Below are 19,594 nucleotides of genomic sequence, written 5' to 3' on the forward strand. Positions count from 1 at the left end.
CCGGACACTGAGGGTGCCAGAGGAAGATTAGCGGCTGTGATGTGGGAAAGCACTCTCATTCCTCTCAGGGGGACACAGAGAAAAGGTTATTTGTGGTGCTGGGGTGAGGCAGCCCCAAACTCATGGACAACGTGTTAAGATAAATAAGACGTTGTGTCCTGGGAGCTTGCTCGGGGCATTTTGGAAGCATAGGAGGACACACCCGCGAAAGGGGTGCACCCTTTGAAGTCAGCAGGACCAAGGGAAGGCTGTTGCTTTCTGGAGCAAACTCTTACCCTTTGACTTTTGGCCAGGGTGTGTGCTGAGCCAGCCACAGCCACTCTCAGTCACCCCTGGGCACTCCAGAAAGGCATCAGGACTGTGCCCTCCAAGAATCATGCCCACCGTGGATGATGCCCTGGAGCACGCAGGTGAATTTCACTTTTTCCAGAAGCAAATGTTTGTCCTCTTGGCTCTGCTTTCCGCAGCCTTCACCCCCATCTACGTGGGCATCGTCTTCCTGGGCTTCACCCCTGACCACCGCTGCTGGAGCCCCGGGGTGGCCGAACTGAGCCAGCGCTGTGACTGGAGCCCTGCCGAGGAGCTGAACTACACGGTACCCGGCCTGGGGCCCACAGGTGAGGCCACCCATGGCCAGTGCTGGCGCTATGAGGTGGACTGGAACCAGAGTACCCTGGGCTGCGTGGACCCTCTGGCCGGCCTGGCCACCAACAGGAGCCGCCTGCCGCTGGGCCCCTGTGGGGACGGCTGGGTGTACGACACACCTGGCTCCTCCATCGTCACTGAGGTAAGAAAACTCGGGGCTCAGGATGACAAAGCAGAGGTAGAGATTTTCTTCAGGAAGAAACCAGGAAAGGCTTTTTAAACTGTGCCTGGACATGCTCTTTGGGCTCTCTGTATCTTCGAAAATCCTGGTTTCCAGGTGAAAACATGCAGCTTCTCATTTGTCTAAAGAGTGAGTGGATTTGTTAAAACTTCCTCAAATTCTAACCATAGTGATTGTGGTTGATGCATGTCTCAGCAGTCAGAAACAAGCAAAAGCACATTAGAGCTCCTGGAAACCATGCCAGGAAAGGGAAATCATTTCAAGCCTCCTCTTTTTCTGGAAGCTCTACCTCTCCCTCTATTCTTCAATAGCACAAATAGACACCTGAAAGCCTGTGGGACTCTCCTAAATGGCACTTCTCTATGGGATGACATGTTCTTTTCTCTTGATGCCTTTTTTTCTCTTTTATCTGCTGAGTGTCCATATAAAACCATTTGGGACTGGAGATTATGCTATGGCATTATTATCTTCTTAAAAACTATTGTGAGCATTATAATCAAATTGTGAAGCCTCGTTTCAATAATTATAGAGAAAGCAAGAAAAAAGATGGAGGCTTGTTTTTACTGAAAAAACAAGCAAAATAGGGAATGAAATTATTCTGAAAATACTGAGGAAGCCAGCTGCCTAGCTTAATGTAAAAGGTCTGCTTGGATAATAGGATGATATTCTGTATAAACAGACACTGAGGCAGAGAAGCTTATTTAGAAAACCTAAATAGGGGAGGGAAGGGCATACCTCATCAGCAAGGGTAGTTGCATAATCAAGGTTTGTATACCTAATCCTGAATTGTACCCCACATCTTTATAATAAAAAAGAAAAAGAAAATCTAAAAAGACGTGATCAAATAGATGCTGGTGTGGTAGCTCATGCTGGTAATCCCAACACTTTGAGAGGCCAAGGCAGGAGGATTGCTTGAGTCCAGGAGTTTGAGACCAGCCTGGGCAACGTGGCAAGACCTGGTCTCTACAAAAAAATTAGCCAGGCCTGGTGGCATGTGCATGTAGTCCCAGCTACTTGGGAGACTGAAGCTGAAGGATCACCGAGCCCAGGAGGTCGAGGCTGCAGTGAGCCATCACCAGCCCGCTACACTCCAGCCTGGGAAACAGAGTGGTTAAATGGTGAAATATGAGAGTTCATGAGCTTAACACTACATAACTGTAAGAAGCTCTCAGCAGGAGAGCTAATCTCATCCCATTGTCTTAAAGAGATGGAGAAACTGAGACCCAGAGCAGAAAAGAGTTTTGCCCAGGCCACACAGCGAGTAATTTAGCAGAGTTAGCCCTAGAAGCTGGATCTCCTGACCCCGGGCCAGTGCCTGTCCCACCTGAGTACCTCCTCTCATTCCATGTAAGAACGTGCGCACCAGCCTTTAGCCAGTTCCTAATACCCCACTATTAAAGAGACAGCAAAGAGGCACTGCACAGCCTAGCTTCCTTGGGGCTGCATTTGCATTATAGCCACACATTTGCCTCTGTGTATTAAAAAGGAAAAACTGGATTTGTCTATCAGTGAAGCAATTACCCAATTTCAGCTGATTTAGCCAACATTATAGATATTTTTGTTTTTCGTTTTTTGGTTTTTTTGGAGTTGGAGTCTCACTTTGTCACCCTGGCTGGAGTGCAGTGACAGGCTCACGACCACTGCAGCCTCGACCTGCTGGGTTCAGAAAATCCTTCTGCCTCAGCCTTCCAAGTAGCTACCATGTCTGGCTTTTTTTTTTTTTTTTTTTAATTGTAGAGACAAGATCTCACCAAATTGCCCAGGCTGGTCTTGAACCCCTGAGTGCAGGCACTCCTCTTGCCTCGGCCTTCCAAAGTGCTGGGATTACAGGCGTAAGCCACCACATCTGGCCAACACTGTAGTTTAACCTAATAACAAACTTCCAGATAGAATGGAGATCTTATGGTTCTGTAAAGAAAACCCACATGGTCAAGAAAGCATTGGACTTATTGTCATTCAGCCACATGTTCGATTAAAGGAATATCTAATGAGTCCCTGGGCTGAGTCATGCTCAGTAAGATTCTAACGAACTGTGTTTTCTCTCCCTCCTGACTGGGAACACGCCTCATGTGTCTGCAGTTTAATCTGGTGTGTGCCAACTCCTGGCTGCTGGACCTGTTTCAGTCGTCAGTGAATGTGGGATTTTTTATCGGCTCTGTGGGCATCGGCTACATAGCAGACAGGTAGGTGAAGCACTTATGGTGGACTTGAAATAATCCCAAGCATTCGGGAAACGCCTGGATAAACCTTCACCTGCTGGAATACCATCTTTCCCAAGCACACAGGCCACAATCTCCCAGCCTTAATGTTGGTTGCTTTTACAATCTTAATTTTTTTTTTCTACTTGGATGTCCATGACTGATGTCTTGATTTTCAAGCTCTCTGGGGCCATAGAGAGATGTTTCAACATTAGGTAGCAATTTTTCCTTGTAGTCTCACCAGCGGTTTAGGGTCAGAAGGTAGAGTAGCAGATGATCTTATCTCGTTTATAATTCCCAGGTCATTTTTTGGCCTGATCGTGGTCTACCTGGTCAGGAGACTTCAAGGCCTCTGAGCTCTGTCCCATCTCTCAAGTGTTAGGAGCCACAGCACCAGGCCCAGTGTGAAATTTACCTGTAGTCTGTGGGATTACAGGATTCCTGAATGTGGTCCCTGAGGTCAGATGTGACTGTATGCATGGAGCCCATAATCTAATGAGAAGGAAACAGGTTCTGTCTACCCCAAGTGGAGTCAATATCCACTCCCACAATGTCAGTGTCCCTGGAAAGGAATAACAAAAGGCCTCTCAGATGAGACCATGTCTTCAGCAGGCTAGTATTAGTGTTCACACTAATCAAGCCATACCACACTCACTGTGCTGAAAGTTCCTCATAACATCCATCTTTGCTCTGCAATGACCAAGTAGGTATTTGGGGGAGTACTCAAAAGGGAAAGAAACAAGAAAATTTGCTTCCCCGGGGAGACACCTCTTATCAACAAGGGTGCCTGAACGGAGCATATTTGTATACCTAACCCTTAACTATACCCCACAGTATCATTTTTTAAAAATTGATTAAAAAAAAAAGAAAATTTGCTTCCCAGTTGAGAAGCACTTTAGATAACTTGGCCATGGGGGCTAATTATTTAATTTTCATGATACTGACTGTTGATTGAGTGTTTTCTGTGTGCCAGACACTGTGTTCAACAATTTGGACTGTATTTTTCTGCACAATCATCAGCCATCTAATGAGATAGTGACATATATAATATAATATATGTCACATATTATATGTAGACAAACTAGAACTATTACATATAACAGAATAGTTATAGAAATAGATTATAAATACATTATATATTATTATATATTGATATAATATATAACATATCTAATATATTATATGTGCATAATATATATATTATATATTAACTCTTAAATAAATGGCAGAGTAGACACACTTTGAGCTCATTGCCCTCCCATGCCCTCTCTAAATACGCATAAAACCCAAACCTGTGAATACAATCTTAATTGTAGGTAGAATGTTTTCTGATTATATTGTCAGACTGTATTAAAACTTGCAAATGTGCTAAAGATTAACACCAATGGTTCACTGCATCACATCCGCAGAGGCATCTGCATTTCACAGGGGCCTGGGGCCCGCCTGGCAGTCAGGGGAGGTGGGATAAAGTGGAGGCATGTGCCATCCGTCACTGCAGCCCCATCCATCACCGCATTCATTACCATCTGTTTGGCCACTTGGCCAAGGCTCTTCCCAGGACTGTGTAGGAGGTTTGCGAGGTGAAGAGGAAGATCATTCACTTTTATTTTTATAGCTACAGGGTGGAGGATGGTGGTTTGGAGCTGGCCCATTAAGCCAAGAGAGATATATTAACAAGGGGAGGTCGGAGTCCGCCTGACTCCCCTGGCAGCTGGGGCGGCGCTGCTCACCCCTCTGCACCCCTTCCTCCACCATGAGGCAGAGATGCCGACACTCCCCTTGCCAGGAAGGATGAGAAAATAGGTGACTAAATCTTTAACCCTTGCACAGTGGGTTAAAGAAATGAGTTAATTATTCTCCTCCCACTCCACAAGCAGAAGGTCAGTTATAATTCCCCACTGCCAGTGAATTCCTAAGTTATAATCCCCAATTATCCACCTTCTTAGGTGACCTCATTATTTTGTTCCTATTGTTGAAATCTCCTCTCTACAGTTGATTACTCATTATTCTTTTCCCAAGGGCTCTATGCATACCTCAATTTCTTTGTCTTAAACCGTCTGAAGTTTTGAGGTCGTTGGTCCTTTTTCTGTTCTACCTGCCTTGGTGTAGGAGTGTGAAGTGTGGCCTAAAGTAATTCGGCAACACTGCAGGTTTCCAAAAAGGAACAATTTGATTTTCACATAATTAATGCCTACAATGTTCAGATGTTATGCAATGGGAGAAGAGTCTCATGGAAACCATTTTGTCCATAGATTAAACCAACATTAAATGAAACATATTGTCTTCCATAAAGAATTTTTAAAATATACTCTAACAAGTGTTTAAGTCATCCTTTAGAAGAAAACCAGGACATTATGAAAAGGTTGTAAATAAGAATACTGAGTCTTACCCAAGTCAACTTTTTGAGGGTCAGCTTTGCAAATCGAAGAAAGAAAGGAGGAAGGGCGGGAGGAAAAGAGGGAGGGAAAGTGAGAAGGAAAGAGGGAGGGAAAGAGGGAAGGAAAGGAAGGAAAGAAGAAAGAAAGGGAGGGAGGAAATAAGGAAGAGCATATGCTAGAGAATTTGAAAATGAATTTCTCATAAAATATCTGATTTATTTCATCATCCATAATCTCCTAAAGAACACTTTTGAGCGTCATCTGACAAAAAATGTAATCTCTCACCAGTTCCAGATTTTTTACTCCAATGATCTGTAATTATAATTACTATATACAGTGGCATGCTTGTAAATGTTTAACAACTGGCTATTGAGGGAAAAATCCCCAGTGTCCCCAGTTTGTAGCATTTGATGATGTGCATAGTATAGCGACGCCCACCCTGGTCCATTTCAGTCTACCAAAGCAAGATCACAGGACCCAGAGTTGGCTAGTTGGCTAGAAATATACACCAGTATACCATACATCAACCATATAGATATGGTAGACATAAATAAACTCGCAAGTATAGGTAGCTAAATATAATAAAACAATTAAGAAGTGATGTTTTACACATTTACTACATTTGTTTTTAATGCAATTTATTTCATTGTAAATGTATATAATTTAATTTTTAATAATGTTTGTGTTTAACAACCAGCTTGCATGTTTTCTAGAAGTCCTTTTTTTTTTTTTGAGTCAGAGTCTCACTCTGTCACCCAGGCTGGAGGGTTGGAGGGCAGGACACATTCACAGACACTGCAGCCTAGACCTGCTGTGCTCAGGTGATCCTTCCACCTCAGCCTTCCAAACAGCTGGGATTACAGGTGCACAGCACCACACTTGGCTAATTTTTTAATTTGTTGTGGAGATGAGGTCTCACTATGTTTCCTAGGCTTGTCTCAAACTCCTGAGCTCAAGCAATCATCCCACTTCAGCCTCCCAAAGTGCTGGGATTACGGGTGTGAACCACACACCTGGCCTAACTTTTCTACACATTGTAATCAGCTCTCGAGAGCCAGCATTCCACTGACTATGTGTCATGCTGGAACTAGATCAAAGCAGAACTAAAGTCCCAGTGGGTTGCTTGAATTTACCCAACTATAGGGGACCTTCCGTAACAAGTTCTCTGCTAAATACTGTGTGTAAGGTCACCTTGTGGGGCGCCCTCATTTGCGATATTTCATTTAGGATCACAATAGTTGTTGTGAGTAGTGCAAGGTCAGACATAACCAGATTCAGGACGACTTGTGTGTTTCCACAAGGCCAGCCTTTAATTGATACTATTTCAGCCATATAACCCATAAGCTACATGGAGTTTCCCAGGAGGCAATTTTCCTTAGTACTACTACCCATTTACTCTGTAGTCAGAGCTGTGGACACACAGGTTCAACACATTCCACAAGTCAGTCAGTATTGCAAACCATACATAATAGTATACTTAATCAATATACAAGTATTATAGATTAAAACTTCACACCAAACAAAGTAAAATTTAACATCGAGAGAAAATGGCATAAGAAGAGGGATTCATAACCGGTTCAAGAAGAGCAACATGAACAAGAGACATGTCCTGGGCTGATCCAGACGGACACCAAGCTCTTGCAAGGAAGAGTCTGATTTGAGTAAAACCATTGGTGGGTACAGGGTGCTCGTCACAATTGACAGCAAGATGGTGTCTGTCAAGATGGGCATCTTGAGCTGGTGAAGTCCTGCCCTTTTTATGACCCTAAAGTCCTCTGGTAAGGACTGAGAGTGGGGAAATATACCTGGTTATGTCCTCATCTGATTGGGTGCAGCTTCTATTGATTAAGTGAACTCCTGGTCCCAGTTGGCCTGATGCCTTTTGAAATGTGAGCCGAAGTCTTTCTATGATGGAATTACTTATGTCATGGGTGCTCTAAACAACAGCCTTTTAAAGAAGATTTATTATCCATAATTTACAGATGAGGCTCAGTGAAATGAAAGTGCTGCTTCCTAAGTGTTAAGGTACATATGCATCAACTGGGAATTTTATTAATATTCAGATTCTGATTCAGTAGGTCTGGGTAAACTGGAGATTCTGTAGTTCTAGCCAGCTCCTAGGGATGCTGGTTCCTCTTCCCACTGCCATGCTGATAGTCCTGGGCCACATTCTGAGTAGCAAGCAGCTGAAGGACTTATAAAGCTAGAAGTGCTGGGAGTCAACCCCTCCTCTCCTGTTTCATTGATTTGTCTTCCATTTAACCACTTCAGTGGCTTCATTGGGGGAGGGGTTCTCAAACTGCTCACCAGATTTCTTCTAGCTATGCCTTTTTTTAAAAATAGCGTCGTTTCCTTATTTGGAACAGGTCCTCAGTGGAATTCTTCTGCATTATGGATTTGGTTTACTTGCTCTCAGTTTCAAATGATAAATATTCCCTCTCATTATCCAAAGGTTTTTGTCTATCTATAGGAGCACTACTGTGGTGTTTTGTTGTGTGCCTGAATCAGCTTTAGAAGTTGTAGGATGACAACTCGAGCAAACGTTTATAGATGATAAACTCTTCAGGGTAAAGGAAGGGGATGGATAGGAGAATGTGGGAAGAAAGTTTAAAAAGTTCAGTTGACCCGTGCCTTTGGGAGGCTGAGGTGAGTGGATTGCCTGAGCCCGAGGGTTCAAGACCCACCTGGGCAGCAAGACCTCATCTCTACAATAAATCAAAAAATCAGCTGGGCGTGGTAGTGCATGCCTGTAATTCCGGCTACTCAGAAGGCTGAGGCGGAAGGATCGCCGGAGCCCCGCAGGTTGAGGCTGCGGTGGCCGGGAGCGGCCACTGCACTCCAGTCTGGGCGACAGAGTGAGATTCCAACTCAAAAAAAAAAAAATTCAGTTGAGATGTGACTTTGGAAGTCTTTGAATTAGAATCTAAGGGTTCTATATCATCGGTAGGGAGTCATTGACTGAGAATTAAAAAATGTCCGCTTCTATACTGCTGATGGGAATGCAAGCTAGTTCATCCTCTGCAGAAAACAGTGTGACGATTTCTAAAAGAACTAGAAATTGACTTTCCATATGACCCAGCAATCCGCCCTACTGGGAATATACCCAGAGGAACTAAAATCATTCTACAAAAAAGATACCTGCACACACATGTTTATTGCATCACTATTCACAATAGCAAAAACATGGAACCAACCGTGCTGCTCATCGAAACTGGACTGAATTTTAAAAATGTGTTACATATACATGATGGAATATTACAGAGCCATAAAGAAGTACAAACATATGGACTTCACAGCAACTTGGATGGATTTAGAATCTATAATACTCAGTGATCTATCATAGAAACAAAGAACAGAGTACCCCATGTTCTCACTCTTAAGCAGACCCTAAACATTTACCATAATACTTTAAGAAAAGGATTGGCAGTAGCGGTATACTGCTGGGTTGGGGGTGGGGACACAACATCAATAAGGGTACCTGATCTCAAACCAGGCAAAATGGGAACCAATGGGAGACCCAAACTTTGCCTATATGATGTCTACTTGTATACCTAATCCTGAATTGTATCCCACATCTTTAAAATAAAATATTAAAAGAAAGAAAGAAATGGCATGGTCAAAACAGAGATTTAAGTTTCTGAGAAGTTTAGTAGTTACCATTAATGACTAATGTGACAGCTTGATATTTAAATTTCAGATTTAAAACGTTATTCTTCCAAAATAACGTAATAGTGTTGTGGATGATTTCAAAATGCTTGGTTAGTATTTGAAATGTTCACTAGAATGTAGTTGCCTGATAATAAAACCATCCATTTTTAAATGTCTAGCCACCATTGGAATGAGCAATCTAGCTTTCACTTCATCAAATCACTGAATTGTCAGGCTTTGATTAATAACTGCAGAAATAAGTAGCCTTCTGTTATAGGAATAAGTTCTAATCAGTATTCATCTCTTTGTTTTTGTTACACTTTTAATTGTGCCATTTATATTGTTTGAAATTATTTTTCTATAAAATTAAACTAACCTGCCCTAAGAAAAAAAAAGAGCAATCCTAATGACAAAAAGCACTCCAGATTGAAGTGGAAAAACAAAGATTAAATACATTATTTTCTAAGAAGAATTTTTAGAATATCCCCTAATAGCAAATTGGAGTGTCTTTTAGAACAAAACCAGGACATGGTGAAAATAAGAGTTCAGGGCCCTGAGTCAAATTCCTGAGCTGAGGCAGCTTTGCAAACAGAAAAAGAAGAAAGGAACAGAGGGAGGAGGGGAAGAAGGGAGGACAGAGGGTGGGAGAGAGGGAACAGGCTATGTGCCAAGCTCTTTACCTGTAGCATCCCACTGAATCCTTGTTTAGCTGAGTCAGATGGGTCATTTCCAGGTGAAGAAATTGAATAAGATCAAATAACTTGCTCAACGTCGTTGTAAGTAGTAAAGCCATTATTAAACTCAGATTGTCCATCTTTTCCTCTATTCTTTGTACTGAGACAACTCTCCAAGTCCCTAAACTGATGAAACCTCAACTCCTTCAAATCAGACATGTGGACACTATCTCCCAAGGTGCCCCAAGCAAAGATCCCCATGGGATAGTAACATGTCTGGCACCAAAGACGACCTCCATGGAGATGTACAAAGACCACAAAGTTCAAACGCAGTATTGAAAATGAGTGGAATGTATTCTGAGCTTTGAATTTTGTTTTTTCCAAGGCAGAACTCTCTTGGGTGGGCAGTTGGTCGAGACTGCTAGGCCCCACTTATAGGATGATGTAAGATCTAGACATACCTGTAGGGCATTCAGCACTGGGTGGCCTGGGAGAATTACTCCCTCCCTGAATGTGGGACTATGGGGCTGGGAAGGTACTTTAACCCCAGAGTGAAGGAGACTCATTGTGCTGAAAATGTACACTGATTCAAAATCCTAAACATAACCAAAGTCACAGATTTTTTGTGGCTATCAGTCTATGCTTCCTGGATTTTTATAATTTAGAGTTAACCTCTGGTTCGTTCACATTTCCATAACTTCCATGGATTCTCTACAACCTGTACGAATTGGATTTAATTCAATTCCCTCTCTTTGTTTATCTCCCTGCAGGTTTGGCCGTAAGCTCTGCTTCTTGACCACAATCCTCATAAACGCTGCTTCTGGGGTTCTCATGGCCGTTTCCCCAACCTACACATGGATGTTAATTTTTCGCTTGATCCAAGGACTGGTCAGCAAAGCAAGCTGGTTAATAGGCTACATCCTGAGTAAGAATGCTTGTGATTGCAGCTGTGAGAACAAAGGATCCTAGCTGCCAAAATAGAGTTAGGTCGGGGGCAGCTGGGTGGAAAAACAAACCTAGCTTCAAGACAATGCTGAGAGAGTTTTCATATAGTGAGAGAATTTCTAAAATCATTTCAGTCAGCTCATTCTGCATTCTTCCTATAAAGAAAACAGTGAAGGCAGGAACGAGGGTAAACATCACACCGCCCAGATTCTTATATAACTCTTTTAGAAGTTGTGTATGGAGTATTATGTAGGGAGAAAATCTAGCCTACCTAAGCTATTTGTAAAGAAGATTCAATGATGAAAAATAGAACTGATTTATAAAGGGCCTGAATGCTTCACATTAATCTATTCTAGTAAACCACAATTATCCTCACATATGTACAAATAATTGAGAATATAAGTGGTCAGCCTAGGTTATTCGGCCAACCGTTTGTAGGACCAGGAATATAATTTACACCCTATTTCTTAGTACCTGGAGCTATGTTAAACTCCGTGGAGTCGGAAAGAATATTTGAATTCTAATTGCGTGGTATCTCTATAGCAATTTTAAGAAAAATCACCCTGACCAGGCTTAGTGGCTCAGCCTGTAATCTCAGCACCTTGGGAGGCCGAGGCGAGTGGAACGCCTGAGCCCACGGGTTTGAGACCAGCCTGGGCAACTTGACGAGACCTCGTCTCTACAATAAATCAAAAATTAGCCAGGTATGGTAGCGTGTGCCTCTAGTTCTGGCTTATTGGAAGGCTGCGGCAGAAGGATTGCGAGAACCCAGCAGGTGGACGCTGGGGTGGACGTGAGTGTGCCACTGTACTCCAGCCTGGGCAACAGAGTGAGACTCCAACTCAAAGAAAAAGAAAAAGAAAAATCACCCTAATTAGATCTTGGCAATTAACATCATCATTACTTTTCCTTTGGCTACACTCAAATCGCATCTATACAAATTGATTTTTATGGAAATTAAAATAGTAATAATAAAACTTTCATTACACATGACAGAATTAGAATATGTGTACTTAAAATTTTACCTGGGAAAGTTAATTTGGAGGATTCCATGAGAGGAAGAGGAGATAGTGCTTAATACTAGTCCTGCCAGGGTGGGTACTTAACAAATGTTTGGTCTATGAAGGAGTTAATGCATGCAATTATTCAACCAGCATTTCGGTTTCTAGAAAACATAAAAATATACAGAATGTAATTGTGTAAATGTGAATTTCAGAAAATGTGAATCTCAGCCCCTTCCCATTAATTCCTTCTTCATTCCTCCTGAGTGTCCTCAATGTATACCTTGTTATTCTTCCTCTTTCTATTCACACCCTCAAACCTCATCATGACTTCATGTCCTTTGAAAGACAGACATTTTATGGAGCACTTGCATCATTTTGTTTAACTCTATTTAAAAATTCTTTGGGATAATTTGCAGTAATTTATAGAAATGCATTTAGGGTACATTGCTAGTTGGCTTATTAAATAATTGAAGTCATGTTTGTTAAACATTTAGCAAAACAGTATCTTGTAGAATATCTAGAATTTCAATTCTAGTATGTCTGTCATATAAAAACAACTACCCCTTGATTCCATGTAACTGGACCTCATATATCTGCTATGATGTAGTCACAGGATGAGATAAAGCTATTTATTGTACCATGGGCAGTGGTATGCTGATAAGTAGGAGAACAAAAAGCCCAAATCTATAGTGTTTTCCAATTTCCAAGGTGTAAATACTCCCACCATGACTGATTTCAAGATATCAATGGGTTGAGCAAGCAGCTTGTAAAATTCCCGGAAAATAAAAAACCAGTTCCTGCAAGCCAGCCCTAGCTGGTTCCAGCCCTCCACTAAGTTTCTACCTCATTTACATAAGTAGGCAAACAGAATTGCAAAGGAAATGTTTAACTAGGGGAAGAGAACAAGTTCTATTCAGGTGTTCATTTACATAAAAATCCTCCACAGTCTAAATTCAATGTTCGCTTCATTTAATCCAGTCTTGTGTTATCACTGCCTTATGACTCTAGATCAAACTTCTGCATTTATCTGAAATACAGTTGCGTTTGTTCTTGAGATTATTCTATTAGTCAACTGTTTTTGCTCATGTTGGCAGGCCTTTCATCGTATCTAATGTAGGATTATAAAATTTTATATTAAGCTGGGCTCGGTGGCTCAGCCTGTAATCCTACACTTTGGGAGGCCGAGGAGAGTGAATTGCCTGAGTCCGCGGATTCGAGACCCGTCTGGGCAACTTGGCAAGACCTCATCTCTACAATGAATCAAAAATTAGCTGGGTGAGGTAGCACGTGCCTGTAGTTCCAGCTACTTGGAAGCCTGAGGTGGAAAGATCGCCGAAGCCCAGCATGTCAAGGCTGGTGGCTGGAAGCAGCCACTCCACTCCAGTCTGAGTGACAGAGTGAGACTCCAACTCAAAAAAAAAAAAAAATTATATTAATTAATACAACAGCAATAGTTATAGCAACATAAGAAGCAGAGAACACTTTAAAATATTTGGAGAGGTGGATAGAGCATTCTAGAATGTGGACTTTATATTTTGAAGCTGGCATTCTAGTTTTTTGATAGTTCATCCAACTCATTGTTGTACTGAATTACAATAACCATTTGAATTCTCTCTGCAGTTACAGAATTTGTTGGGCCAAGCTATCGTAGAATGGTGGGGATTTTTTACCAAGTTGCCTTTACCGTGGGACTCATGGTGCTTGCTGGAGTGGCGTACGCACTTCCTCACTGGAGGTGGCTGCAGTTCACCGTTTCTCTACCCAACTTCTGTTTCTTACTCTATTACTGGTAAGTCCATTTGGAATAAAAAGGTGATAAATTGAAGTGCTTTATTTTGCTTAACAGTCTACCTTCCTTAAAGCACCCTATCCTTCTGAATCTGTTTCTTTCACTCTCTTATTTTACAGAGAGCCCAATTCCATGTTTCAGGGATAAAATTCATACAAGCTTCAACCAGTCTCCCTCTATGGAAATCACATGTTCTTCCTCTCTGGGCCTAAAGGTTTTTTTGACCTGGATCTTACATTTCCACATTATTTATTTTGTGTTTAAATTCACTGCTAGCTGCTGTGATACCATTTGGGTGGCAGACCCTTTAAAGAGATTAACAATATCACTATTTCTGTTCTCTGCCTCCTCAGAGGAAACTTTAGGATAGAGAAGACAAAGCACTTGTGTTACCACTTCTCAATGCCCATGCCTGAGGCAGACGTCCCCAATCAATCACAATAGTCTTCTTTTCAGATAAGGCCAACATGGCACTCCAGACAGACCATACCAATCAATCAGAGTTACCAAGGCAAGTAACATGAATTTGTCATCCCTGCCCAAGGAAAACATATGGAAAACACCAGACACTCCTAATTTGAGGTTACCTGAAATAAAGCAAGAAGAATGCTGGATTATCAAACCAAATCTCCCTCCCAGTCTACAAATCCATTTATTTAGTTCCTCGTGGATTTATCCACTGGTTCTTCCCATGGTTGTCTTATCTAAAACTTAAATATCCCAATCTCTCACAGAAAGCCTGTTTTTTGTTTTTTTGGTTTTTTTGTCCAAAAAGCAATAAAACTCTGTGTCTTAGTAGTTTAGGCTGTTGTAGCAAAATGCCATAGGCTGGCTACTGAAAAACAAACATTCTTATAGTTCTGGATTCTGGGAAGTCCAAGATCCAGGTGCTGGCATATTTATTCCTGAGGAGTAGCTGTTCCCTGGCTTGTAGACAGCCTAACTTGCTGCTATATCCTCACATGAAGGGGGAGAAGAGAGAGAGCTAACACTCTGGTCTCTCTTCTTCTTGTAAGTATACTGATGACATCATGGAGACCCCACCCTCCAAGCCTCATCTAAACATAACTACCTCCCAAAGGCCCCACCTCCAAATTATGCATTGGGGGTTAAGGTGACAGTGTACGAATGTTGAGGGAATATAGACATTCAGTTCATCACACTCTAAGTGGGACCCTTATCTCCCTTCTCTCCCTCTCTTCATTTCTATCTCCCTTCTATCTCCGAAGTCATCTTTTCCCCCTCTTTCCCATTAGGAATCTTTATTTCTTGCCTGGATTGCTGCAATAGATGCCTGGTGGGTCACCTCAACACTAACTTTGTTGTCCTCTGATCCGAGCTTCACGCTACATTTTGGAAATACAGCTCCACCATGCTACTTCCCTGCTTAAAAGTCTTTCCAAGTACTTTTCCCCTCAAAATAAATACCTAGTGCTTTAGTACGACAGAAAAGACCCAGCTATTATCCAAGTTCAGACTCCCTCTGAAGAACTTCTTCTTGCCTCTTTCACTCAGTAGAATCAAATTGAATGTACTTCTACGTGTTCCATGATGGCCTTCACCTTTTTGAAAAATTTCTTAGGGTGCAAAGTAGAAACAGGTGTCATGGGGGAAGAAGGGAGGTAGGGAGATCAGTTAAGACACTATTGCAATAACGTTTGCAAGAGAGGACAAGGGCCTGAATTAAAACAAAAATTGTGGGTATGAAGAGGAAAACTTTAAAGCAATTCTAATGAGATGGCAATAACAGAGCTTGGTGACAGACTGCAAGTGGTGGTTTAGAGAAAGAGGGTATCTAGTGGACAACCCCCTGGAATATAGGCTCATACACCTGCATGTTAGTGGGGGTGTTGTTCAAAGAGGTAATGAACACAGGAGAAGAAGCAGGTTTTTATAAGTTGAGCAGGCTACCAGATGAGCTTTGACCATACCAAGTATGACATGCTAGAAGAGCATCACATGCAGACATCCAGGAACAGTGAAATGTAAGGGTCAAAAATTCAAGGAAAATTCGTGACATCTTTTTTGTCCCTAAGGACGTAGGATAGATCACACAAAGAAAAATGAATAGAGTTGGGAGAGGATGCGGGTAGTGTTGGGACACAAGAAATAACTCATCTTTGAAAGCCAAGCAAAGGAAGAGGAGCCAGGACCAAACAAGAGTGAGATGGCCTCCCTGGAGAAAAGGAAGGGTTACAGGAGAGAGGGGCTCCAACCCATCCCCAGTTCTCCGAGGTCTTCCCTGGTCAGCCTGCCTAGGCCTGCTGGGGATTCCTCCATGCTCCGTAGCACCAGGCATGCATCTCTGGAACCCTCGTGTATCACTGTGTTCTGAGATCAACTGTTTACTTGACAGTCCCAGTAGGCTGTGAGGTCTTTGAGTTCAGATAACATTAGGGCCCTCTGGCCCAGTTTCCTGTCTCGGGCCAGATTCCCATAGTAATGCCCCCAGTGGCTGATTTCCAAGTGTCATCTAAGAACAGTGTCACTCTACCATCACACAAACCAATACTTGTATTCCAGAGTCTTCGGATTGAGCCAGAATATTCCTAATCCCCCCCCCCCAAAAGTTAACTTAATTTCCCTTCAACCTAGCAGTTCTTTAACTCTGTGAATATCCCTCTCAGAGTTCATCTAGACTTTTCACCTCCAGGCTCCACCATTCATGTTCCTATCTTCTCTGACCCGGTTGCTAAGCCCTCAGTACCCCAGCTCACAAAACACTTGACTGAGCCAAGTCTGTGCTTTCTGGCATGTGGGCAGCCAGAGTTGAATGTGGGTACCACTAGAAAAATGGTCCTGCAGTGTCACAGCAGAAAGGCAGTGGATTGACTGTGGTTGAGCACACCACGCTCTGGTTCCTGACACCAGGTCTCAAAGGGGGAACCGCCCTGACTCTTCTCTCCATTGCTCCCACAAAAGCATTCATTCCAAGTTCCTTTCAAGCCCCACCTCTCAGAGCATCTTCTCTCCCAGAGTGGTGACCCCCAACTGGGCCTCCCTAACTTGGTACCAGAGCTTCCATAAGGGCAGCCCCGCCGTCTCCTTTATCCAGTCTGTCCTCCCCCCATTCACCCTGAACCCAGATGCTCTGAGTATTCTCCAGGCACAGATCCTGCTCCAAACCTTGCAAGGGCTCCCTGAGCCCTGCTATAGCTCACTCACACTATGCAGTCTTGCTTTTAAGTTCTCTCACCATCTGACCTCAAATGCTTATCTCATTCCTCTGGGAAGTCAGCTTTCAGCATGATACATATTTGCTTTCCCCGTGATGGTTTGCAAACTCCCACATCCACTCCTTGACCCCAGTCAGTCAGTTCTCAGGTCTTTCCAAAGCCCAGGGTCCATCCCAACTGACCTGCCTCTCCCCCGTGCAGCCCAAAGTTGGATGTGCAGCCACACCCTGCTTTACTTCCTGTGATTCTGCTTAGAAATTCCTGCTGAGAAATCTCCAAAGGCTTCCTGGACAAGGCTGTCTACAAGTCAGCTTTGAGGGGGGAAAGAACCACATGCCCCTGGCATGATCGTTATTTTCTTTGTAGATCCAGCTGTGTTAATATCCTCAGAGAAATCTGATTATGGAAATCATGGTTGGGGAGCCAGAAGGGTAGGTTTAGTAAGATTTCCTCTCCACTGATCTTGAACCCTAGGTGTATACCTGAGTCTCCAAGGTGGCTGATCTCCCAGAACAAGAACGCTAAAGCCATGAGGATCCTTAAGCACATTGCAAAGAAAAATGGGAAATCTCTGCCTGCCTCTCTCCAGGTGAGCCAGGGCCTTAAGTATCAAATCAGGGAATGGGGAAACTGAGACTTTGGGAAAACACATGTGCACCAATGATCTCTGTGGGAAACCATGGAAGCAGCCCACCTCCTGCATTGGGACCCACCTGTAGTGAAATGCAACTACATTTCACTTACCCAGATTTGTGGTTTCCTGGGAGAATATTTCAAACAGAAAACATCAAGCTAAACAGGAACCAGAAACCGTTTACAAGGTAGGACGAGGAGTTTCTACCTTGTGCAACTCACACCTTCACAGGCCTCCCATGCCCTGGTGGTGCCCATCATCCTGTTGGTGTCTGGCATCCTTAGGTCAGATTTTTAGAGCAGTAATGCAGTTCTTTAAACACACATAATTTCCTAGAACTTTAAACATGTTGGGTAGAAATTGTTCCCAAACATCTTAAGCAATCCCTGCCTTCTTAAATAGAATCAAGTTACAGAGGTGTTCATTACCTGGAGTTAGTGTTTGCCTTTAGTAGATCTCACTATATTAACCTCAAACCTTTTTGCCTAACTAGGGACTGGAAAAGAGAAAATCAAACTTATTAGAAAATTATGTCAAGGCTGGGCATGGTGGCTCATGCCTATAATTCCAGCACTTTGGGAGGCCAAGGCAAGAGGATTGCATGAGTCCAGGTGTTCAAGACCTGCCTGGGCAACATAGCAGGACCCTATCTCTATATAAAACATAAATAATAAATAAATAAATAGAAAATTGTGTCAAAAGAATAGTAAATCATTTCTGAATGAGGATCTAAGAGAGGTGACCTGTCAGAACATGAGATTTACAGAACGTTGAGAATGAGGATTTTGGACTCAGAGGCCTTTTCCCTCACTCTCTTCCTGGCTTCTGGGAGGTTGGACTGCATATCCTTGTCCACAAATGTCTGGTGTGGCACCCGAGTCTTAGACTTTCGACTCCTCCAGTAAGTGGCCAGGGGATATAACACGAGTATCATCTCACCAAAGGAGATGAAGTCCAGGTAGTGAGAGTAAGTCTCATCATTGCCAAAGTCTTGCTGGAGGTCTCTCTCCTTCATGCCCTATTCCTATTCACACACCATCAGGAAGGGAAAATCTCAGCTCCACCACCTCCTAACTGTATTCTAGAGCAGAGTTTCTCAAAAGATGCTACCTGTGCACAGGAATCACCTGGGGACCTTGTGAAAATGCACATTCAGACTAGTGTGTCTCCCAAGTTCTTCATTTCTAACAAACTCAGGGGATGCTGATGCTGGTGTAAATTTCAAGTTTCCAGGGCAGAACTTCCTGCCTGATGAGCCACAGATGCATTCAGGGGGCAGACATGTTGCCTCACCCTCAGCCCTTGGCCTTCGTGGCTGGGCCTTGGTTATATCCCACGACGCTTTATAAATAATATCATTCTTTTTTTTTTTTTTTTTTTTGAGTTGGAGTCTCACTCCGTCACCCAGACTGGAGTGCAGTGGCCGCTCCCGGCCACCGCAGCCTCAACCTGGTGGGCTCCGGCGATCCTTTCGCCTCGGCCTTCCTAGTAGCTGGAATTACAGGTGCGCACTACCACGCCCGGCTGATTTTTTGATTTATTGTAGAGATGAGGTCTCGCTGCCCGGGTGGGTCTTGAACCCGGGCTCAGGCAATCCACTTACCTCAGCCTCCCAAAGGCGCAGGATTACAGGCTGAGCCACCGAGCCCGGCTCAAATAATATCATTTTATTATTTTTTTTTATTTTTGAGTCAGAGACTCACTCTGTTTCCCAGGCTGGAGTACAGTGGCACTATCGTGGCTCACCACAGCTTCAACCTTCTGGGCTCAGGCAATCCTCCTGCCTCGGCCTCCTGCATAGCTGGGATTACAGGCACTTGCCACTATGCCCGGCTAATTTTTTAAAAAACATTTTTGTAGAGATGAGGTCTCATGATGTTGTCCAGGCTGCTCTCAAACTCCTGGACTTAAGTGATTCTCCCTCCTCAGCCTCCCAAAGGGTGAACCGATTTCTCTATATCCCAGCCTACTCTTCTGTGAAATGGGATGAAGGAGGTAGAATCTAACTTGTAGGGTTTTTTTAAAGATTCAGTGAGACAAAGCGTGTGAAGTGCTTCGTGTAGTGCTAGGCACATAATGGGCATTCAATATACATAAAGAGTTATTGTCATTCCCTGTGTGATCCAGGCCACCATCGTCAAATATACAGAGCCAGTTTATCTCTTTTCTTAGAGCCTGAGACATGAGGAGGAAGCGGGAGAGAAGCTGAATCCTTCATTTCTTGACTTGATCAGAACACCACAGATAAGAAAACGCACTTTGATCTTGATGTACATCTGGTAAGGAACATTTTTCACCTTGAAATCCCTCCAAGTTCTTTTA

The 19,594-nt window shown here is 43.1% G+C and overlaps 1 protein-coding gene across 1 annotated transcript in view; it reads left to right on the forward strand.

The window, feature by feature from the left end:
* Positions 1-304: 304 nt before the first annotated feature.
* The window catches only part of SLC22A2 (solute carrier family 22 member 2), a 33,653-nt gene continuing 14,363 nt past the window's right edge, over positions 305-19,594 (forward strand). The window contains exons 1-6 of the mRNA XM_008067896.1: positions 305-787; positions 2,906-3,009; positions 10,495-10,649; positions 13,294-13,462; positions 17,113-17,227; positions 19,445-19,551. Coding sequence (XP_008066087.1) covers positions 377-787; positions 2,906-3,009; positions 10,495-10,649; positions 13,294-13,462; positions 17,113-17,227; positions 19,445-19,551 — 1,061 coding nt within the window. The 5' untranslated portion in view covers positions 305-376. The remainder of the gene's footprint in view (positions 788-2,905; positions 3,010-10,494; positions 10,650-13,293; positions 13,463-17,112; positions 17,228-19,444; positions 19,552-19,594) is intronic.

Source organism: Carlito syrichta, unplaced genomic scaffold (assembly GCF_000164805.1).
Source record: "Carlito syrichta isolate Samal-C Ts95f unplaced genomic scaffold, Tarsius_syrichta-2.0.1 Scaffold309813, whole genome shotgun sequence".
Classification (NCBI taxonomy): Eukaryota; Metazoa; Chordata; class Mammalia; order Primates; family Tarsiidae; genus Carlito; species Carlito syrichta.